Source organism: Typopeltis vanoorti, chromosome 1 (assembly GCF_054136105.1).
Source record: "Typopeltis vanoorti isolate ZY-2024b chromosome 1, IOZ_Tvanoo_1.0, whole genome shotgun sequence".
NCBI classification, from domain to species: domain Eukaryota; kingdom Metazoa; phylum Arthropoda; class Arachnida; order Uropygi; family Thelyphonidae; genus Typopeltis; species Typopeltis vanoorti.
The window spans coordinates 52,491,650-52,516,838 of NC_143549.1; the positions used below are offsets into that span (position 1 = coordinate 52,491,650).

General features: G+C 35.9%; 1 protein-coding gene across 3 annotated transcripts in view; it reads left to right on the forward strand.

Annotated features, from left to right (window-relative positions):
* LOC150109972 (E3 ubiquitin-protein ligase RNF34) overlaps positions 1-25,189 on the forward strand; it is a 246,749-nt gene that overhangs the window by 199,934 nt on the left and 21,626 nt on the right. For all 3 annotated transcript variants that reach the window (XM_090416125.1, XM_090416134.1, XM_090416142.1), the window contains exon 5: positions 5,373-5,580. In XM_090416125.1, coding sequence (XP_090272251.1) covers positions 5,373-5,580 — 208 coding nt within the window. The remainder of the gene's footprint in view (positions 1-5,372; positions 5,581-25,189) is intronic.

Consider the following 25,189-nt stretch of genomic DNA (forward strand, 5'->3'; position numbering starts at 1 on the left):
TGTCAATGGGGCATTATATCAAGCAATACTTAGTCTTTATTTGAGTTGTAAGTCAGCAGTTAGAATTGAAGGAAGTACAGGAAGATGGTTTAATGTTAAATCTGGTGTGAGACAAGGATGTACATTATCCCCTCTGTTATTCATTATCTATATGGATCACATTATGAAGGAAAGTGGTATTAAACATGATATCAAAATTGGAGATGTTAATCTCAGCTCTTTGTTTTATGCGGATGATGTTATACTTCTAAATAAATCTGCCACAAGTCTGCAAGATTCTCTGACTAAATTGAATAGCTGTTGTAATAGATATGGTATGAAGGTCAGCAATAAAAAGACAAAGACAATGAAAATAGGCAGAATCATTGAAAATGTCAACTGTGTTGTGAATGGAGAACCTGTGGAACAAGTAAAACATTTCAGCTACTTAGGCACGATTTTTACTGAAGATGGTAAATTACATATAGAAATAGACAACAGAATCAGCAAAGCTGGTATGGTGGGAAGTCAATTGAATAAATTCATATGGAATAAGAGAGAAATTAGTCAGAACACTAAATTAATTGTATACAAGACAGTGTTCAAACCAGTTTTAACTTATGGATCTGAGAGCTGGGTCAGAAGTAAAACACTTGACCAAAGACTAGAGACCGCAGATATGAGAGTCCTGAGAAAGATTAGATGCGTGAACAAATGGCATCAATGGCAATATCATATTAAAAACGAGGATATTAGGAAAGAACTTGATATTTTCAGCATCCAGGAATGTGTTAGCAGAGCTAATCTCAGGTGGTATGGTCACCTAAACAGAATGGGCGAGGAAAGATTAGCAAAACAAGTGTTCTCTCTGCCAGGTTGGCAGCAAAACGACCCAGAGGAAGACCAAGATATAGGTGGATTGATACGATACAAAGTGCCTTAGATGATAGAAATATAAGATCTGATAATGTTGGAGTCTTGACAAATAACAGACTGATTTGGAGGAAAATTGTAGACAGGAAGTTAGTATTGTTATAATTTTTTTATGTAGTACAATCATATCCTGTACACCCCTTGTGGGTACATGGCAGGAATTTGATGATGATGATCTTACTCTACAATCCCATCTTCATTACCTTCCCTGTGTGGACGATCAGCCTGTGGCTCTTCTGTTGTAACTTTTGTTTTTTTGATGAAAATGTCCAATGTGCTTTGCTTATTCCTCTTCTTCTTTTCATCATAAATTTGTTCATAGCAAGCAAACGCTGTTCTTTCGTTTCTATTATTAAGTAGAGTTCAACATTGGGATCCATGTCTTCAGCCATTTTGAGAACATTGCTAACTGCAAAGAACATTTCTGCGAGACCACTGTAAATTGTTTAACTGTCTCTTCCTGTTTTTCTTTTCCCCCTTTCTTTTCTTGTTTTTTCTCTTCTTCAACAGTTGTTCCTCCAGTTCAACTAATTCTTCGTTGGTCAGCTCTTCAGGGGAACTTTCTGTGAGTTGAATTATGTCATCATCAATCACTTCGAGATTCAGATTGTTTGCTAGGCCCACTATTACAAACTTCCAAAATCATGCACAAACCTTTTTAATGTCTTTTACCATATGCCACTCATACATTGAGAGGTCACTGCATCCCAAGCCACAGCAATATTTTTTTAGCATGATAAATATTGAATGTTTTTCAGAATTGCATGAGAGTCTGGTCATTTCCTTCATTAGCAGAAATGGCTTTTGAAAAAGTTCTCCATAGATAATAAGTCTTAAACACTGCAAAAACTCCATGATCCAACTGATGGATCATGGAGTTTTTGCAGTGTTTAAGACTTATTATCTACGGAGATCCAACTGATGGATCAATGAACCAGTGTTTGGAGGGAGGAACATGACCTTGAACTTGGTGAAGATCAACGCTACAGATGACCTGGAGCATTATCTAGAATTAATAAAATTTTAAATTCTACATTTTCTTTCACACAATAGCTTTTTATTTCATTCGCATAACAGTTGATTAAGGCATCCTCAAACAATTCTTATTGCTCCGATAATGAACTGGCATACGGGCATTAAGAGCTTTGAAACTAGGTGTAGAGTTTAGCTCTTTGTGGATGAATATCTGCTTGAGCATTTTTTTCTGAAACATGGATGTCTTATCCATATTAATTATTTTTCTCCGTAATAATTTTATCCAATTTTTCCACAAACTCTTTGGCAGCCTTCTCAGCACTTGCAGATTCCCATACATTTTCATATTATGCAGCACAAAACGCTGCTTCAATCTCATGAACCAACTGGAATGAACCCATTTCCATCACTTTGAAACACTTTGACTATCCTGTTCATACTACAATGGTGAAATATTTTCTTCAGTAAAAGAAACTAAATTAGCACCTATTTCCAATAATTTCAAAGGTTTTTTTTTTTTTTTATCACGAACTAATCATTGAGATCCTGTTTTGGCTAAATCTTTGTGTTGTTCTTCATATAACACTATACATGACTTAAGTTCACATTTAAACTGTTCAGTATTTGGATTATGTGTAAGAAAATGACTTTGTGATTTTCTAGCCATTTGAAGCTCTTCTTTAATCAATACTGCAGTGAGTGGAATCTCATCATCATCGTCACTTTTTTTCTTTTTCATCAAGATTCTCAAGGACAGCTTGTATTATTCCGTCATCACTAACATGTCAACCACCAATTCTTCAATATCTGCAGATGGAAAATCATCAAATTCTTCTCCGCCAACTGCATGTGCTGATCTGATGATATTAGGATATTCAGTTGTATGCAAAGGTACAGGGTTTTTCTTTTTCGCACATTCTGGCCAAGTAACTTTCTGGCATGCATTTAAAGTTGATGGTTTCAATTCTGATAATGCAAACTTAGCAAGTTTGATGCAATCCAAAATAGAAAATTTCTTCCATACATCAATAACTGTCAGTAAATTATCCTTGTCTAGTTTATCAAAAATGTATTGGAATGTTCTTCTTATGTAGTAAGTTTTGAAGGTAGCAATCACACCCTGGTCTAGTGGTTGTAATAAGGATATTGTATTAGGTGGCAGGAAACAAAATTCACATTCGGGTGTTCTAAAACAGGATGGCCAGGCACATTGTCTATAATCAATAAAATTTAAAGTCCAGATTTTTTCCATCAAATAGCATTAAACTTCTGGAACAAATCATTGATGGAACCATTCATTAAAAATTTCTTTTGTAACCCAACCGTTTTTAGGTTGCACTTCCAGTGCACTGGTAACGTGTTAAAATCCACACCTTTCATTACCTGCGGTGTTAGGGATCGATTATTGAGTAATGGTTTTGATATGCGATCTCCTGGAACATCACTGCAAAATAATAGTCACACGATCCTTATTTGCTTTAAGACTGCCACCAATGCTTTTTTGCCATTTCATTATATAAGTTCTACTTGGCATTTTTATCCAAAAAAAGGTCGGTCTCATCTGCGTTACAAACATGATCAGGAGTGTAGTCACCATTTTCAATAATGTTGGACAGTTTAGAAAGAAATTCCCTAGCTGCTAGCTCATCTGCAGATGTAAATTTTGTAAGCCAACCTGTGCTTGCAGAAAAATCACAATTGTTGTTGTTCCTTTTCCTGAATCTGTTTGTACAGCTGTAATGCTTTCTGTTTGATGACATTTCCGTCTAAAGGTATTCCTTTTTGTGAGTAATCTTTTAAATCCACATCACTAGGGTCTTTTCCATCTTCACTTTTATAATGTCTCTCGTATACGATGACGACTTGGCACCTAATTTTTTTTTCATAAAGAACAGATTTTCTAATGGCCTCTTCATTTTTCTTAATCATTCTCGTGGTAGCGTCGTTCAATCCAGAATATTTCCCTAAGAATGTTGATCTTTTTCCAGTTGCTAAACTATCTAAAATTTGGATCTTAGTTTTGAAAAAAATAGCTTTTCTTCTTCTTCTTCTGTCTAACTGAATTATCTGACATCGTGATTAATGGGGTAATGTTACGTAAATATCTGAAAATAATCAATTATTAATTTTACTAATTTGATATTATGCATACAAACCTTCAAAATTTAATACATGCCTGTATAACTTTATTGCATGAAAACCAAACACAAAATGTGTAAACATTTCAAATTGTAAACAAAAAATGATATATACATATGATTTTTTACGTATCATTATGCATGTACTATTCTAGGAAATGCATGTACTATTCAAACAGAAATTTTAAAATAAGTGCCATTTGAATCGTGTTAAATCAAAATATACTGTGTAAAAATAGAATTGCTTTTGCTAAAATAAAGAGCCAAAAGGAAATAATGCTGGATCTAATATCCACTTGATTTTTATAAAAAAAATTGCTTTTATTTTCTAAACCATGTTATTTCGAATTCGTGTAAAAAAAAAAAAAAAAAGCTGTGTAAAAAGAGAATCAACTATATACTATTGTTATTATTATTATCATCATTACTTTGTAAAATAACATTTTAGAATGTCGCTCAAGATGATTATTGTATACATGGAAATATTTCAGAAATCAATAAAATAAATAAATAAAAAATTAAGACGGACCTCTAGAGTCAGGGACTCATTGAGGGAGGCCACATACGACACGCACCAACTATCATACTTATTCTTGAATTCATTCACACTGCTTGCACACACAACATCCAATGCCAATCCATTCCAATCACACAATCTATGAGAGAAAAATCGAGCCCCAATCCCCTTCTTAGTGGCATTCATTCTCAGCTTCCAACGATACCCCCTCTTGTCCTTTTCTCACCCTCCATAAAATGAAAAATTCCATCAACTGAAATCCTGTATAACTCTTTCAGAAGTTTGTGAGTCTCAATCATACTAGTGTCTGCAGTCTACAAATTCTCAGTCTGTCTTCATAATCAGTATTCTACAATCCGTATATCATTTTTAACACTTGCCCCCTCTCTCCCCATTTTATCAGAATCACAACGGAAACCATCAGACCAGACCTGCACACACTAGTCCGAGTGAGGTCTTATCAAGGCCTTGTAAAGAGGCAAAATGCCATCCTTATCTTTATATGTGAAAAAGTCAGTATGTGAAATCCCTGCTTGCCATTTCCCAGTGCCAGAGAGGATTGACATTAGACTCCACTGCTTCAGTGTCATATACATTTTATCATTGCTTGTACTTCATGGCTTTATATGTACATAATCCCTTTATCCTCTACCTTTTTTTTTTATAGTAGTGATTAATGCATTAAAACAAATATATTATTACCTTAAAATGCCTGATTTGACAGTTATCTTTTATACACACACACACACACACACACACACACACACCCTTGTGTATTTATAAAGCAGTTCTTTTGATAAACTTTTATGTATTTGTTTTAATATCAACAGAAAACTCCATTCCATGAACAAGAGCCATTTAAACCTATGTCTGTGGAAGACTTACAAAATCCAGGAGAAATAGAAGGGCTGAATGTCAGACAGTTAAAACTTATTTTGACTCGGAACTTTGTAGATTACAAAGGATGCTGTGAAAAGCAGGAGCTTCAACATAAAGTACTGCAGCTATGGTTACAAAAACAAGAAACAAAAGATATAGGTAAGAGATATTGAATTAAGAAACTGGTTTGAATGTTTCTTATTTTTAATATTATGTAAATACCAACGGTATCCTACTGGAGGTTTTCTCATTTCCTATAAGTTTCGCATCTGAAAGATTGCAGCAGAATCTGTAGTCGATTAGTGTCATTTGAAGGTTACAAGTTGAAAACAAGGGGGATCATGGACATTTCTTTTGAATAACAGAGTTATAAATAATTCTTAGTTTTATATATTTCAGATGTTATAATTTATAGCAATCTACCAATGCACTTGTATATGAGAGGGAGTTAAAAACGGGCAACATTGTTTTCTGAATTATTTGCAATAAGTTTGTAATCATTCAGTAAAGAATATTAAAAGAACAGCAAGACTTATCAATGTCTCTAGTTTTTATATATTGTGAGTTGTAAGTTTGTAATTGAGTTTAAAAGCTGGCTTGGTTGGCCGAGTGATTAGCATATTAGCTCTCCAACTAACAGGCTGTAGGTTCAAATCCCACTATGGACATGGATGTTTGCGATTGTCTTTATGTGGAAGATGAATTTCATTTCCTGGTGTACGACCACTGCCTTGCTTATTCGAGGCATGAAAAAAATTCCATGTTTAGTCTCTAGAGCAGTGTTTCTAGACTTTGTAAAAAAAAAAGTAAAAAATGTGTGTGCACACACACCATATATATATATATATATATATAATTAATAAAAGGGGGGAGGGAATTCCTTAACTTGCCCACAGTACATGGGTGAGTTAAGGAATGCTACAATCATGGAAAAGAAGAAAGCATATGGAAAGCTCTAGCAAGTAATCAGCATGTGCTCTGAAAGAATACAAAGAAAAATGTAAGAAAGCAAAGCAATGTAAACATGGCTAAACAAAAGTCTTTGCATGGCTTTGGTAAAAATATAGAGTGGCAGTGTTCTGGAGGCTGTTGGGTGGGGGGACTAGAAATGGAAGAAAGAGTACTGTGAAAGGAATTAGATGATAAAGATGACACGAAAGCTGAAAATAAAGATCTTCTGGATGTCTGGAGTAATTACTTTGAAGGATTGCTAAATGAAACAAGAAGTGATAGACCAGTGGAAGAAAACATTCAAGAAAAATGTAGTTAGGTGCATACATCAATATGAAAAGTAGAAAAAATCATCAAAAACGTCAAAATGGAAAGGCAGCTGGTTATATTTTAATACAAATGTTCAAATATGAAGATATAAACTTGTACAATTGCTGCACTGCATAATCCAAAAGTCATGGTCAGAAGGATAAATTCCAGGTGATTGGAGTAGAGCTCTCATAGTTCCACTTCTAAGAATGGAAATAAAACTGCATTCAAGAAATATAAAAGAATTTCCTTACTGATTCAAGATAAGATTTATATCAGCAAACTCAAGAGATGCATTAGAAAAATTGTGGAAGGGAAAGAGATTGTTAGGATCAGATTTTTACTTTAAGCCAGACAGTTGAGAAATCATGGAAATATAACAAGGAGATTTGTATTTCAGCTTTGTAGAAAACACATGACAAGATGCTAAGAGAAAAGCTGTTCAGAACATACATTATATGGTGTAAATGTGACATATTGAACAATACATAGCCTGTAGGCATAGGTTTCTGTGATTTTGAAGTTCAAAAGAAAGATTTCAGTATTGTGACCACATGTTTATTAAGATAAATAAAGATAAACAAACCCGACTAGTTTCGTATGTCATTTGACTTGCATCTTCAGGGGTTAAAGGTAACTAAAAGTTTAAACACAAGAAATGAGAAATTACTCAGAATAGTCCATTAGATGTTGTTATGGCAGTCTAACTGTTCATCAAATGAAAGTGAATCTCCTTGAAGATCTTTTTCCACTGGACATTGTAGAACTATATAAACATTGCATAAAAAATACGTTTTTCATGCATCATGACAAATTTTGGGAGCAAAAAGAAGTACTGGCAATGGACTCCTCTCTCCCCCCATCCCCAGCTTCAGCAAACATATATATGGAAAATTTTGAAAATAATACACTAAACAGCTATCATAAAAAACAAAAATTTGGCTTCGTTATGTAGACGATATTTTCATCATATGGCCAGGAACAGTAGAGGAACTCACTGCTTTTAAAGATTATCTTAATAATCTGCACAACATAAAATTCACTTTGGAACTGGAAGAACATAAAAAACTACCTTTCCTTGATATCCTAATAGAAATCAATGAAAAAGAAAACAGATTATCTTTCTCCATTTATAGAAAACCCACCAACACAGGAAGATTTCTTAATGCTGCCTCACACCACCACCACCTCATGCAAATAATTGGTTTTATAAAAACCTTGAGGTATTGAGCTTACAATATTTCCAGCACAGAAGAAAAGAGTAAGGAAGAATTACATTATTTAACACAGATTCTTATAAAAAATGGTTTTGAACCTAAGACAATCAAGAAAATCCTCAACACACCTCCTACAATCATCTCACAAAAGCAAGATTTCAAGAACGCAATTACACTACCATACATCAAGAATGTTACAGACAAATTGGCCAAATTACTATACAAACATAACATTAAAGTAGCTTTTCTACCACTAGAAAAAATATCAAGATTTCTACAGCCCCCAAAACCTCCACATCACCCGTTTAAAAAACCAGGTGTTTATAAAATTTACCGTTCCTGTGGCATTTGTTACGTAGGCCAAACAGGAAGATCAGGAGAAATTTGTATGAACGAACATCAAAAAGACGTGCAAAAAAGGAGAAACACAAATCAGGCCTAGCATCCCACACAACTTCCACTGGCCATAATGTACTTTGGCATAAAATGAACATCTTATATTGAGAAAAATTGTTTCACAAATAAATTTAAGGAAACTGCAAATATGCTTAGAATCCCAATGCAATACAACAAAAGCCAGGGCCTAATTCTACACTAAGTTTGGTCAGCATTCATAAAAAATATACCCAAAAAAATACTCATAAAAAATAGACCTTGGACAGAGTGAACGTGAACAACAGAACGTGACAACATCCAGCATTGTTCAAACATAGCATGCATTAATTATGTATCGATTCTGCACTCGGATTTTTTAATTTGATGAACGGTTAGACAGCCATAACAACATCTAATGGACTATTTTGAGTAATTTCTCATTTCTTGTGTTTAAACTTTTAGTTACCTTTAACCCCTGAAGATGTAAGTCAAACTATATACGAAACTTGTCGGGTTTGTTTCTCTTAATTTATCTTAATAAACATGTGATCACAATACCGAAATCTTTCTTTTGAATATGCATAACCTATACCACGGATGGCCAAACTTGCTTAACGTAAGATCTACATACCATAAACTTCGGATGTTTGAGAGTCACACGACATGAACAAATATTACATACACGCTTTTATTACAAATATTACATGCACATTTCATAAGAAAAATTTTCTATAAATATTAAGAAATACATGTATGCAATAATAATGATTCATGCATGTAGTTTTTAAATTATTAATTTGTATTAGTTTCAAAAACACAAAGTACACACACACACGTATGTATCAAATGTTTTCAAAATCCTGACTGATCATTGTTTTAACTATATTGAGCATTTTTAATATGGTAATGAGCTACAGAAACATCTAAGAAAAATATGTAAATTTGCAATTCGTTAACATTAAGGGGTAAAAGCAGATATTTTTAATGATATTTATGTATTATAACTAAGATGAAAAGCCAAAAGGCTATTTTTTCTGGCGATGTTGATATAAGTTAATTACAGATAAGTTAAGATGTTGATTACAGATCGTAGTGTTCGATCTTAGTTTCGCTTACTGGCTGAAAAACAATAAGGGATTTTTATCCCCTTAACTGATATTTATGTATCTTAGTAAATATCTGGTCAAAACATGGAAGAAAATATGTAAACCAATAAAATTAGAGATATTTTAATCAGATACCAGCTTACAAAATTATAATCTTATCGTAATATTTTTATGACACAAATAGATATTACTATAATTATCAGGCTATTTACTGCTAGTAGAGGGCTTGTGGGTCCATCTTGGCTGTGAGTTCTTGAAAATTTGGCTGATATGTTGTCACTGTCAGGTGTTGATTTGTAAGGATTGCCTGATGCTTCGACTTCATCAACTTCATTATGTAGTACAGTGAATCACAGCAGTATGTTGTGCGGAAAATTGAGATGAGTCACACATGGTTTTCTTCATCTCAGGATATTTTATTTCTGAAACTTACTTCTAGAACTCAATTGTAGACTGGGATTTATGGATCATCTTTAGACCTAGGTCCTCCTGTAATTCTATTAGTTCCATTTCCCCAGTAGATGATTTTGTAACCAGTTTGAGAATTAGATAACCATCATTGATTAACATATGAATAGATTTACAAAAAAAAGGCAAAACAGGGTTTCAACTTCTACAAGTATATTCAAACTTCTGAGAAATTATCAAGCAGTCCTTGTAATTTATCTTTGTATTTTTTCTGTTTGTGATCTTTTATTTCAATATCAGAGGATGTATTTACTCTCCTTTTGAGATTGGAAGCAGAAGTTGCTTAACAATATGTCTCTTTGAAAAACTTATTTTACTCTGAAAGCTGAAAATTGTCTGAGTAAGATCAGAAACAATCTTAACCTTTCCTTGGAGCACAAAGTTGATAGTTTGTAGATGATTCTTAATATCAGTAAGGAACATTAAATCTTGCATCTGCTCATCGTTTTCCAGTCGAGGATAGAATTTTTTCTTTTCTTCAAGAAAAGTAATAATGGACTCCTACAGATCCACAAACCTACTTAAGACATTGCTGGTTGATAGCCATCTCACAACGCAGTATGAAGAGATATGAAGAGACATTACTGTGTTTATCTTCAAGCTCCAGTTCTTCAATAATAAAATCTGTTCTAAGACAAATGTCTTAGAACAGATTTCATAACATCTTCATACTTGAAGTATCTGGCTGCCAGGTGTTCATGATAAATGATGCAATGAACAGGGAGAAACTCTAGAAACCTGGATCACTTTTCATAAGTGCAATTAATTCCTCATTTCCCCCCCCCACCACCACCACCACCACCATTTGCAGGTGCTCCATCTGTTTGTAAAACTGACGAGTTTATCCAGTGAAATATCAGCATTTGTTAAGGCTCTGTTAACTGCATTTTTCATGTCAAGTTTATGAACATACATTTTTGCCACTTCTTCCAAACACCATTCATAAATCAACTGTCACTTCATTCCATGTTGCATCTGCAAGCATGGCATGAATATAATATAATATTTCCTTCCAGAAGTCTGTGAGGGCTTCTTAACATCACCAGCAACCCGTTAAAGACTGCTATCTTCCATGCCTACATTTGTCTGGTCTTGAGCCTTGCCAAATGATTCTTCTTCTTCAGCCTTAATCCAGTACTGATAGTGCTGCTACTCACTTCTAGTACTACTCAGATGGTGTGGTCACTTAAACAGAAGTGAAAGGAAAGATAAGCAAAACAAGTGTTCTTTGCTAGGTTGGCAGGAAAAAAGTCCCAGAGGAAGACCAACATGTAGGTGGATTGATACAGTAAAAAGTGCTTTAGAAGACAGGAATATAAAATATGATAATGTTGGAGTCTTGAGAGATAACAGATTAAATTGGAGGAAAATTGTTGATCAGAAGTTAGTAATGATGTAACTTTTTCATGTACTACTACTACTATCGTGATATACTCTACACCTCTTAAGTGTACAGTACATGTCAAAAATCTGATGATGATGGAGAGTGGTTTATGGAAGAGCCGATTGCAAAGAAAGGCATGTGACTAGTGGCATACCACAGAGCCCAGTACTTGGCCTGCTGGTGTTTATTGTACATCAGTGATATAGGAAATGACAGAAAATATTTTGAAAAAAAAAAAAAAAAAAATGTAGAGCAAATATTTAGTTGTGTGCTGATGATGCAAAGCTGAGAAGAGCAGTATTTAATGAAAATGATGTAGAGATCCTGCAGGATGACTTAAATGGACTGGCAGTATGGGTAAAGCTTTGGGAAGAAGAGATCATGAGCTCTGTGCCATATTGATGGAACTGAACTGCAGGAAATTGATGAGGCCAGGGATTTGGAGTGCGGAATTATAAGGTTCGGGAGTGACTGCATGGCATCCATTGACTTCATATTTGAATAACTAGGGATTTGGATGGAGAGTTAAAGTTTAGAGGGCATATTGCAAAGGTTGCCAAAACAGCACATTAGATTACTGGTTGTTGAAGAATACACACTGGCCAGCAGAAATAGAGAGGTTATTATTCCTCTTTATAAGGCTTTAATGAAATGAGTATGAAAAAAAGTGGTGGGGAGGATCCAGAGGCTGAGTGATGATGTTTGTGGCAGGTCTGTGGAATGTTTCCTGAATAATAGATTGACAGTTTGTGGGATGCTTAAGGGTCAAGGCTGTAACTGAGAGGAGACCTCCACATAGCCTTTAAAGGAATGCAGAGAACCGACCAGGGCTTCTGACCTAATGTCCAATCCTCACCTTCTCGTGGTGCACCCTGTGGGTATCTACTTTGATACTGAACGAATGAGGATGGGCTGGCAATTTGGGATTAAGCCGACCAAATTGTATTCTTATTGGTTAAACCAAAATAAAAAATGATGGTACAACATGACAAAATTTCATGCCGACTGGGGCGTCGCCCGGTTAAACAAGGCCCCCGTTGTTTTCGCCAGGGAACCATGGTGAACAGCGAAAAGTCAACTACTGGAACAAATCTGAAAACACACCCCAACTCAACATCACCAGAGTTAAAGATCGGTACTATCAACATAAGAAGCCTGAATGGCAAAGAAATGGAGCTAGCTGAAGAATTAGATAAGTACGAGATCGACATAATAGGGATGACTGAAACAAAAAAAACAAAAAGTGGTGAGATCTTTCTGAGCAATAAATACAAAATGTTATATTCAGGCAATGACAATCAAGGAAAAGGAGTAGCCATAGTATTCAACACAAAATACGAGGCTAATCTTCTTGAATGGCAGGCAGTCTCAAGTAGAGTGATGTGGGCAAATATGAGAATGGGGAACTGGACTTCTACCTCAGCAGAACCCACAGAAGGTTCTACTGAGGTAGAAGTGGAGGAATTTTTTGATGCTTTAGAGAAAGCAACTGACACAATGAAAAAGGAAAAGTTGGTCCTTGTTGCGGATCTAAATAGTAGGAAGTGATTGTCAGACATAGAAATATTTTGGAAAAATTTGGAGAAAAGTGCAAAGCTAATAATAATGGCAAATACCTGTTGGATTTCTGCTCAGGACATGGACTGGTTATTACTAACACCATATTCCAACATAAAAATGTGCACAAATTCACATGGCGAGAAGAGGCAAGGAATAAGAAAAGTCTCATCGACTATGTTATTGTTGATAGTGATGTTTTCTCCCTGGTGCAGGACACCAGAGTATACAGAGGATTTGAGATTGGAATCGATCACTATTTAGTCTTGAGCAGGATAAAATTGAATTTCATATTGAAAAGAATAACATGTAAGAAAGTTTTAAAGCGAATAAAAGTTGAGCAGCTCTCAAATGTGAACTGTAGACTAACATACACAAAGATCATTGAAGAAAAAATGAAAGAGTTTGAGAACAGGAACCAAACCTTGGTGATTCAGTGGCAAGCCTTGAAGAAAACCCTGATCGATTCAGCCAGAGAGGCATGTGGTGAGGTTGTCTGCAAGGATAGAAAAATCAGGACTCCATGGTAGACACAAGAAGTTAAAGAGGCAGTGAAGGAAAAGAGGAAATCATATCAAAAGTTCCTGGCAAATAAGTCAGCTTTTGCTCTTAGAGAATACAGAGACAAATGTAAGAAAGCAAAACACTGTGTAAAACTAGCTAAACAAAAATCATGGAAGGACTTTGGCAAGAACATAGAAAATAAATATCAAGAAGGTGGTAAGATATTCTGGAGGTTGTTGAAGAAGCTTAGAAATGGAGGAAAGAGTGCCGTAAAAGTAATTAGCGATGATAAAGGTGACATGAAAACGGGAGAAAAAGATATCCTTGAAGTATGGAGTAATTACTTCGAAAAATTGCTAAATGAAACATGCAGTGATTGCACAGTGGTAAAAAACACTCAACAGGCATACAGTCAGGAATACATGTCCATACTTGTGTGAATTGTTGAGGTTTCTATATATATATATATATATGTTTTTTTTTAAAATTTTCTAATGTTCTAATGTTACTGCACCTTTGTAATATTTCTATACTATTTTCTACTCCTCTGTAAAATATCTGTTTCTTTAATCTGTCTATTGATGTAGCAATTTATCTATCTATTTCTTTTGACTTGTCTTCTATATTTTCATTCGTTAACTTTATTATACTTTATCCTTATCCATTACCTTTCTATATAATCAGTTAATCTTAATTCCTTTTCTCTACTTTCAGTATATTATACTTATACTTGAGATTTCTAGAAATTTTATTTGAATATTCCAGACTGCACCACTAAAAATCTCTATTTTGCATAAGAAATTATTTATACCTCCAGTAAAACACCTCTCTACTGTTAATTACAGTCGTGGCTAACTCTCCTAACTTAAATTTCGTATCAAGGTTTAATTTCTTTCCCGCTTACAGGATTGGATTTTATTTGAGAACAGTGCATTTGCTAAAAAGATCAGATGGCACGTCTTATAAATAAAGCAAACATATTTATTCACACTAGGACAATAATATACAATGTATACACTTAAATGATGTTACTATCATTTCTTCTCAAGGCTAAGCATCAAAATTAAAACATCACATAGGACAACTCATAGTCATGTTATAAACATCAAAGACGTAAATCATCAGACAATTAATTCTATGTATCAAATAACTATCAGTTTCTCTCAGAGTTAAGCATCAAAATTAAACATCACATAGGACAACTCTTAGGCATGTTATAAGCATCAAAGACGTATATCATCAAACAATTAAATCTGTATATCAATTAACTATCAGCCCATTTATAATCTAGGAATTATCATGCTTTGACTAATAAAATCTCCAAATCTAACTTTCACAAAAAAAAATTGTAACACTCACTTGGCAACCAACTTCTCACACCATTACAATTCTAAATTCTATAATTTTCTTATCAATTCTTTTAAACCATTTCAATTCAATACAATATAAGCTTAAACTTTCATTAACATCTTTCCAATTATTCTAAAAGCAGATTCACTTCATGCGAATTAGTTTTCGATCTATTACTTTCAATTCTAAGAATTCAGTCTATCCAAAACAGTCCTTCGCATCATAAATTAAGAGAAAGTTTTTCAACAAAAAAATTCAACTCACATTAATTCCTTCATAGGCACAATTGCACTTAGTTCGTATCTTCTCTTCGGGTTTATTCTGGATCCTCCTTTATTTTTAAGGCTTGCTCAATCGCTTCGGATGCGTCATGGAAACCGTGTTCTCCTCTGGAATTTCTCGCGGGGCTGGAGCTTGATCTTTCAGCGTTGTAGGTACTAGGATGTACGGTCTGATGGTCAAAGCCTTCTCATCCAGGTCCTGAGCCGCTACTTGCTCTATAAGGTTTTGCCTCCAGTTACCCTCCACGAATTCATCCGGGATTCCATGGATTGACCTCCCCCACTTCTCCTGGCATCACATCTGCCGATGCACACTAGTCGATTCACCTTCGTCGATCCCTGTCAGTCCATTGCAGACCTTTTTATTTCGCCTCTCACGGGACCCTACGCGAAGTTTTCCGACCCCAGATATTTCCGCGCAAACTTTGAATTAAGGTTTGAGATCCCCATACCCATCACATGCTGATTCCTTTCCTTCTAGAAAGTTCTGACTTCTATCTTCCTGAAGTGTAGTTGAATCCCCTTTTCAGCATGGCGTAACAGCTTCTGATGTATACCACCCCCCTTCTGCTATCGACTGACGGCGGTGTCGGACTGCTTTTGTTACAAAGGGTTTCCATTCTACCCTATACCAAGTGATACATCAAATATATTTCCGAACTAAGGTAATTGCCCCTAAACTTCTATTTTTAGATACTTCTTTACTTTATTTTAGCATGTTTAATTCCGTGGGGTCTCTACAGATGGGCATTTTGTATTACTTATGTAGGTAATTCTAGCATACCTCTGCTCTTTTGAAATACACACTCATATATCTTCTATCTACAGTATCATGTAATTTTATATGGGCTGATATTATTGTTTACATCTATTATATACCAGTTTACAATTCTTTGAATTTCGGATGTGACTCCTGTAAAATCGATGCAATTAAACATTGTAAGAATTATGACACTGCATCGAATTTTACACTTGAAGTAGAAAAAGCCATCAAAGGCTTGAAATGTGGAAAGGCAGCAGGAGTAGATGATATTCGACCAGAAATGCTGAAGTATGGTGGTATAAAAGTCTTTCAGTGGCTGTACTGCATAGTTCAGAAAGCCTGGACAGAGGGATGAATTCCTGATGATTGGAGTAGAGCTCTAATAGTACCCATATATAAAAAGGGAAATAAAGCTGAATGTGAGAATTACAGAGGTATTTCCCTACTGAGTGTTCCTGGCAAGATCTATGCAAGTATACTTGAGAAATGGTTGAGAAGAATTGTGGAAGAAAAGATTGGTGAAGAACAAGCTGGATTCAGGCCAAATAGAGGCTATCAGGATCAGATCTTCACTTTCCGACAAATAGTTGAGAAAGCATGAGAATATAACAAAGATCTGTATTTAAGTTTTGTCGATCTGGAAAAGGCATATGACAAGGTGCCAAGAGAGAAGCTATTCAATACGTTACAGTTATATGGTGTCAATGGGGCATAATATCAAGGAATACTTAGTCTTTATTTGAGTTGTAAGTCAGCAGTTAGAATTGAAGGAAGTACAGGAAGATAGTTTAATGTTAAATCTGGTGTGAGACAAGGATGTACATTATCCCCTCTGTTATTCATTATCTATATGGATCACATTTTGAAGGAAAGTGGTATTAAACATGATATCAAAATTGGAGATGTTAATCTCAGCTCTTTGTTTTATGCGGATGATGTTATACTTCTAAATAAATCCGCCACAAGTCTGCAAGATTCTCTGACTAAATTGAATAGCTGTTGTAATAGATATGGTATGAAGGTCAGCAATAAAAAGACAAAGACAATGAAAATAGGTAGAATTGTTGAAAATGTCAACTGTGTTGTGAACGGAGAACCTGTGGAACAAGTAAAACATTTCAGCTACTTAGGCATGATTTTTACTGAAGATGGTAAATTAAATAATAAAATAGACAACAGAATCAACATAGTTGGTATGGTAAGCAGTCAATTGAATAAATTTGTGTGGAATAAGAAAGAAATTAGTCGGAACACTAAATTAGCTGTATACAAGACAGTGTTCAAACCGGTTTTAACTTATGGATCTGAGAGCTGGGTCAGAAGTAAAACATTTGACCAAAGACTAGAGACTGCAGATATGAGAGTTCTGAGAAAGATTAGAGGTATGAGCAGATGGCATCAGTGGCAATATCATATTAAAAACGAGGATATTAGGAAAGAACTTGACATTGTCGGCATCCAGGAGTGCGTTAGCAGAGCTAATCTCAGGTGGTATGGTCACTTAAACAGAATGGGCGAGGAAAGATTAGCAAAACAAGTGTTCTTTGCCAGATTGGCAGGAAAACGACCCAGAGGAAGACCAAGGTATAGGTGGATTGATATGTTACAATGTGTGTTAGAAAATAGAAATATAAGATCTGATAATGATAATATTGGAGTCTTAACAAGTAATAGACTGATTTGGTGGAAAATTGTAGATAGTAAGTTAGTAATGATGTAAGTTTTTCATGTAGTACTACCATATCCTGTACACCCCTTGAGGATACGTGTCAGGAATTTGATGATGATGATGAAGTTTGTGGGCTTCGAGAACTAGCTGATAGATGAAAAGAGAGGGCATGTAAGCAGACTCGTTCCGTACCAGGGTTCAATGAACCCAGGCAGCACAAGTTAGCGGGGGGATAATGTAACATGTTACTGTTCTTTGGGATCTTTTGATTTTTAATTTAGGGAGGGGGGGGGGCACAAAATTTTGCACCCAGGCAGCGCAAACCCACGGAACAGCTCTGCATGTAAGTTATTAAAGGGAACTGACATTGAAAACTTTTCAGTATGACAGGAAGGGAGAGAACAACTAGTCACTGTTGGAAATTATATAATAGTGTGGTTAGCAAGTGTGTTAGGACAGGGTTCTTTATGTTTGGTAGGTTTATGAATGGATGGAATGAGTTGCCAGAGGTGGTTGTGAGTAGTTTGTCAGTAAATGAGTTCCTGGAGAGGTGTGATAGGCAGTGCTTTCTTTTTGAGGCAGTACACAACATTGTGATGCATTGGCACCTTTATTAGGGATGCAAAATCATTTTAAATTTCAACTTTTATGCTAGCAGTGAATGTGTACTTTCACCTCTTGTTTTAGGAAACAAGTGCTGATGATAGGTATTGTGTGAATAATGGGTTTCCTGTGATGAGTATTCTTACTCATTTGGAGATACTTGTTATAATAATAATAATAATTGAATAGCTGCTCTAATAAATTTGGTATGAAAAGATTTTGATAAAAACAAAACAGGAACATTGAAAACTTCAACTGCATTCTGAATAGAGAAACTATAGAGCAAGTAAACCATTTCAACTATTTACATGCAGTTTATAATGAAGATGGGAAATTAAATAGGAAGTAGAAAACAGAACTGACAAACCTGGTTATGGTAGGAAGTTATCTGAATAAATTTATTTGGAATAATAGAAAAATTCAAAACACTAAATTCAATGTGTACAAGACAGTGTTCAAACCAGTTTTACCTTATGAATCTCAGAGCTGGGTTAGAAATAAAACACTTGATCAAAGACTGGTGACAACAGATATGAGAATTCTGAGAAAAATTAGAGGAGTTGACAGATTGCATGAATGGAAGAACCATATTAAAAATGAACATATCAAGAAACTTGATGTTAGCATTTGGTAATGTGTAAGCACAGCCAATCTAAAGTGATATGATCACTTAAACAGAATGGGAGAGGAAGATTAGCAAAAGGAGGTTTTTTTTTTTTTTTTTTTTTTTTCAGGATGTCAGGGAAAAAACTCAACAGAAGCCCAAGATCTATCTGGATTGATGTAGTATGAAGTTCTTTGAAGACTGAAATATAATTTCTGATACTGATGTCTTAACACATGAGTTTATAGGAAAATTGTTATTAGAAAATTAGTAATGATGTAAACTTTTCTCTTAGTCATATCGTGTACACCCATGAAGGGTACATATTAGGAATTTGATAAAATATGCTGGTTTCCATAAATTAAGAAATGGAGGAGGCCTGTGTAGCTCAGTGGAAGTGGCGCTTGCATCCTCTGCACTTGGTCGCCGACTGGAGGAAGTTTTTCTAAGTATTTCTTTGACCAATTCCTGAGTTAGTCGATCTGTGGCACTGGCAAACGGGTTTTTCCTCCTGGAAACTCGGGTTTTTTATCCCGTAAACTCAAGAAAATCGACCGTAGTGCCCACATTATTTCAGACAGTAACATATCTTGTTAGCGTTAGGTACCAAGAGATAACAGCACTTCTCTGCCAGCCTCTTCATCGGTGGCTGCTGTAATTAGTGATAGACATAGGCCAGCTATCTCTGATTGGCTACTGATGGAGATTGAACTGCCCACTCAGTCTCCAAAAGCTAGATAGGGTATAAAGGCCTCGCCTACTCCCTATAAGGGAATAAAAGACTTTAGCTGATTTTTTTGATTTTTTTTTTTATAAGAAATGGAGAGAAACTGAAATAACTTGGGTTTGGGGACATCTGAAAATCAGGTATATGTAAAAAAGTAATGCTGAATCTGGTTATCACATACATATGAGTAATGCTGTCAGTAGTGGTTTTTCATTTCATGTCTGAGTGAAAAAAAAACAAGATAATTTGTGATGGCATAATTCTTGGATATGGCTGCAAGACATAATTTAAGTGATGCATTCATGTAGTAAGCCATCATAAGACTAGAGTTTAGCCAAAGTCATGTGAAGCTAGTCAGGTAGTTGTTTGCGAGTCATTCCATGGTTCGCGGATTGTAAAACCAATTCCAGCACTCACAAACTGCAACCCAGTGATACAGTGAAGGAAGGACACAGACTAATACTATAGCAGGTGATCGATATATCTTATCTGTCACTAAAACAGGAGTGAACAGATAAGACATATCCTGAATTAGCTATGATTTGACTTCACGTAAGCTACAAGAAGAATGGTATCTGCTTTCACTGTGTATTGCATTCTTCAGGAAGGTGGTCTGTATGCTAGGTGAACAGTAGTCTGTACATCCCTATCATGGAAATGTTTCATAACATTTCCATGTTAGGGATGTTATGAGAGAGAAAGTTTGAAATGGGCCACACTCTATGTCAACTGCACACAAGACCAAACAGAGAATAAGGGACTATCGTATGTATGGACTGGCCATCCAGGTCTCCTGATGCTAATCCTAATGAGCATGTCTGAGACGTGCTCTAGGTTGATGTGTTGCTGCTCCCCCTCCCTCCCTTCCTCAAAATCTTAAGAGAATTACAAGAGTTTGCCATATCAATGATTATTACCAACTGAGCTCCCAGACATCATTGTAAAAAGTATGAAACATTGTTGTGAGCACTGTATTGCTGTGAGGGATGACCATGTTCCCTATTGAGGCACTTTGCAATCTCATTTTGACCATTATCTTCATGTACTCTTTGTTACTGAATTAAACTATTCATTTACAATTTTTGTAGGTGTTTCTATCGGATCTCATATACTGCTCTCATCAAATTATTATTATTATTATTTCTGGTAACTCCAAGGAGTAGACAGACTCATCAAGGGAGGCCCTAACATCATGTCAAGAACAACTATTTGACATTCGCATAGTATCTATAATACCTCGCCTTGAACTCATTCACGGTCATAGCACCCACAACAGACTCTGGCAGCTTATTCCACTCATTCACCACTCTCCAAGTAAAAAACTTAGCTCTAACAACCCTGCTAACCACATTCTTGCCCAGCTTCCATGTATGGCCTCTAGTCCTCCCACCACCAGTCCTATTCTCAAAAATATCTTCTGGATTAATCTTATAGAAACCCTTCAGTAATTTGAATGTCTCAATCATATCACCGCTTTTCTGCCTATCAACCAATTTTTGCAACCCACAAATCTTCAACCTGTTCTCATAAGGTTCATTCCACTGATATGCTATCATCTTGGTCACTCGTCTCTGGATCCTCTCCACTTCCTCCCCATCAAGAAGAAACCCTGGCGCCCATATCTGGGCACAGTAGTCTAGATGGGGTCTTATCAAGGCTCGATATAGAAGAACAATAACTTGTTTGTCTCTGCTTGTTAATTTCAGCAACCAAGTGATTTGATGAGCTGATTTAGCCACTTTTGCAATGTGCCCCCATACTTCAATTCCCTATCCACCAACACTCCCAAATTCCTGGCCTCATCAATCTCCTGGAGTACGGTTCCACCAATGTGATATACTGCTGTTAATCTTTTCACTCCAAAATGCATAACCTTACACTTTGCCACATAAAATTGACATCCATTTTCCCTAGCCCAGTCCTCCAAACTATCCAAATCATCCTGCAAAATTTTGACATCCTCTGCACTCACGATTGCTCTACCCAACTTTGCATCATCAGCCAACAAGTGAACACTTCCTCTCAGATCCTTTCCTATATCGTTAATGAACAAATTGAAAAGTAGTGGTCCAAGAACAGAACCCTGCGGCACACCACTAGTCACAAGCCGTCTTTTGGACTCCAGTCCTGAATAAACCACTCTCTGGTATCTCTCCATCAACCACCCTCCTATCCACCTCACCAACCCAATATCCATCCCTATCTGCTCCAGTTTACTGATTAAAGTTCCATGTGGTATCCTGTCAAAGGCCTTGGCAAGGTCCAGTAGAATCACTGTAAACCCATTACCCTTATCCAGTTCAGCTGTCACTGTGTTATAAAATGTGAAGTTACTGAGGCATTATCTACCCTTCACAAAACCATGTTGTCCTCCACACAGTATCCCATTTTCATCTATCCAATCCTGTATTCTTCTCTTGACTAATTTCTCCAAGACCTTGACAACGATTCCTGATATGCTGATCGGTTGGTAATTTACAACAGCAGTCTTGGAACCTCCTTTTTTTCCCTCTTCCCCCCCCCCTCGGGACTAACCCAGACTTGAGACTCAAATTAAACAAAATGGTCAGTGGTACTGACAATTCTTTAGTCGCTTCACGTACGACACAAGCTGGTATACCATCCAATCCCAGAGATGTATTGACATTGAGGTTTTGGAATAGACTACTCACCTCCACTTCATTCACCACAATTCCCGTATAATCCATTGGTTCATTCATTTCTGCAATGTCACTACCTGGAAGATATATTCGTGCAGAGTGCTCGCTCAGTAATTCAACTATATCAACTGATTCGGTTACCTCCCTACCATCGGCATTCTTTAAAATCATTCTGCCATATTCATTTTTTCTTTTACTTGCAACATATCGAAAAAACTGTTTAGGATTCTCTTTAGCCTGCATGGCCAATATTCTTTCGTAATCCTTTTTTGCTTTTCTTACCACACTTGTTACCAGCCCAATAATTCCACATGTACCCTGTCTTAATTGTAAATTTCACACCTTTAGCCACCTCCCAAGTCAAGACCCTATGATGACTCTCACCAATTGGTGGCAACGTGGTCATATTCATTATAGCCAAATTCTCAGATGCAATTACTAGGTCAAGCACTCTCTGACCTCTAGTATTTTCCATTACATGCTGTCGCAGATAGTTATCACTTAATAACCGCATAAAATCCAATTCCTTCCTCCCATTTGTCCTCTCGTCTCCTCCTTCCAATCAGTGTTACCATAGATGAAATCTCCCATAATAATTACCCTCCTTCCACTCATTTCTTCTATTTGCTTATGCATACTATCTCCACCATCTATTCCATCACCTGGTCTATAGCAGCACCCATCTGTATATTTTGTTCTGCTAGTTTCAATCTCACACCAAATAGCTTCAAATGTGCTCTTTTCTCTATCCTGCAGTTGTTCCACTTCTATTCTTTTTGGCTGTAGCTCATCAGCTATCATCAATAACACTCCTTCCCCCATTTTATTCTCCCTGTCACTCCTGAACACACCATACCCCCTCACATTCAATCCCACTAGCTGTGTCATCTTCTGTCAGCCATGTTTCACTAATGCCAATAACCTGTGGTCTGGAAGTGCCAACCAAGGCCAAAAATTCTTCCTTCTTGTTCCTAATACTTCTGGCATTTGTATACATGAATTGCAAAAGACGATTTGTCCCATCCCTATTTTGATGCCTTCTACTAACTATCCCATTCTGATTCGTGGTCTTTCCTACTCACTTGGGCATATTACACACATTCACATACTCAACTGTTTCCCTAAAATCTGCATATCTACTCCTCCCCCACCCCTTAATAACTCTAGTTTCCCTGATTCTGCACATTCACTTCCACTACATTCGACAACACCTTTTCAAGTCTCCGTACACCAAATCCATTCAAATGTAAACCATTCATTTTATATAAATCCTTTCGCCCATCGAACTCATTCCACACCACTCATCAAACATAATTCACGCATAAAGTCATTAGCAATTATGGCCCTCCTTCTATACTCTTCACTGTCATTCTGCAGCAACAGACTCACCATCCTAACTCTCTCGCTCTTCTCTTTTGCTACCTCAAGCAATTCCTTCACATCCTCACTCATAGCTTTTTGTTTCCTTTCAAATCATTTGTACCTGCTACCACTATTAATTCTTTCACCCGCTGCTTTTGCATTCTAATTTGACTCGCTTACATTCTTAACGTTTGCACCGGGTTGGTACGATTTTGTTAAACTCTCAACTAACACACCTCTTACTAAGGAATCTCCATACAACACACGCTCTTTCATTTTGTTTACACTCACTATCATACCCTTATTTTTTCTATCATACTTTTGCTTATTATCAGTCGGTACGCTTGGTAAACATTTTTGCCAACGCTCTAGCTGCCGATTTGCCCTAAGTATCGTTCCGCTTAATAAAGCGATCTCACTTGTTGCATCAGTGTCGTCATTTTTATTCTCCGATAATTCATTCGATCGTTCTGTATGTTTACCTTCATTCTCACTTTCAACGCCACTCTCACAGCTATCAGGTACTACCTTGCAAATATCACCATTCATACTTCGAATATCACTTTTATCTAGATTCTCACTTTCATCAACGATATCACTCATACGACCTGAAGCACTCTTTAAATCCTCACATTCTTTACACTTTTTGTACACATTCACTCCACTATCGTTGTTTAACCAGACTCCAACTGCTCTCCTCAATGTATACATTTCGCAAACAGTACACTGAATCAAATCCTTTAAGTTAAGATTTTTAGACAAATATGGCAACCTGGACGCCATCTTTGTATTCCTCTTTATGGGAGCCATGTGCACAGATAATTGTATCTATTAATTTACTATTAAAATACTCAAAAAACATACACAAATCCCCCAGACTCGCTAAAATACTAAAAGTAAACAATACTATGTAAATACTATGCAAATTCATCAATTTTTACTCAAAATATCAATTATCTGTTCAGGAGCTATCCACAAACACGACATACCATGTAGCCCTCTAGTGGCTATCTTCAAAAATTCATCATACAGTTTTTGAGCTAGTATATCATCAAGATTAAAGAAATGAGCAACTTTTTAGTACATACTAGTTTTGTTTTTGAAGTGAATTTGCCAGTTATCATTTGAATCATTTCAATACAAGGTTATTCCTTAATTCCTTATTGGAGTTCAAGAAGCTGTGCAGTTGTTTAGAATTTCTGCAGTGAGATATTTCCATATCATATTTTAATATTTGTGAACCTTTGCACTTAACGTTCTAATCATTGCTACTCTTCATTCAGTTTTGAATGGTTTAATAGAAGTGTTACAATGAAATGTTATGAGAAAATATTTCACTTAGGGGAAGGAACTGAAATTTATTAATTTACTTAATCCTTTCCTTAATCATCATAATCAAATTCCTGATATGTACTATTGGAGGCGGGCGGGGTACAGAATAATTATGATAGTACCCTTACACCATTACTAACTTCCGATTAACAATTTTCCTCCAAATTAATCTTTCATCTGTCAAGATTTGTCAGATTTTATATTTTTGCCTTTTAAAGCACTTTTTTACTGTATCAATCCATCGGCATCTTGGTCTTCCTCTGTGTCTTTCAATGCCAACCTGGCAAAGAACACTTGTTTTGCAGATCTTTCCTATTCCATTCTGTTTAAGTGACATACTACCTGAGATTACCTCTACTAACACATTCAGGAATGTGTTAGTATGGGTAATCTACTAACTTTCATTTTTGATATGAAACTTCTGAGAACTTTCATATCAGAAGTCTCCAGTCTTTGATCAATTGCCAGAGGTGGTTGTGAGTGGTTTGATCAAGTGTTTTATTTCTAATCCATTTTTATTTTTTTATTTATTTATAGTTTTATTTT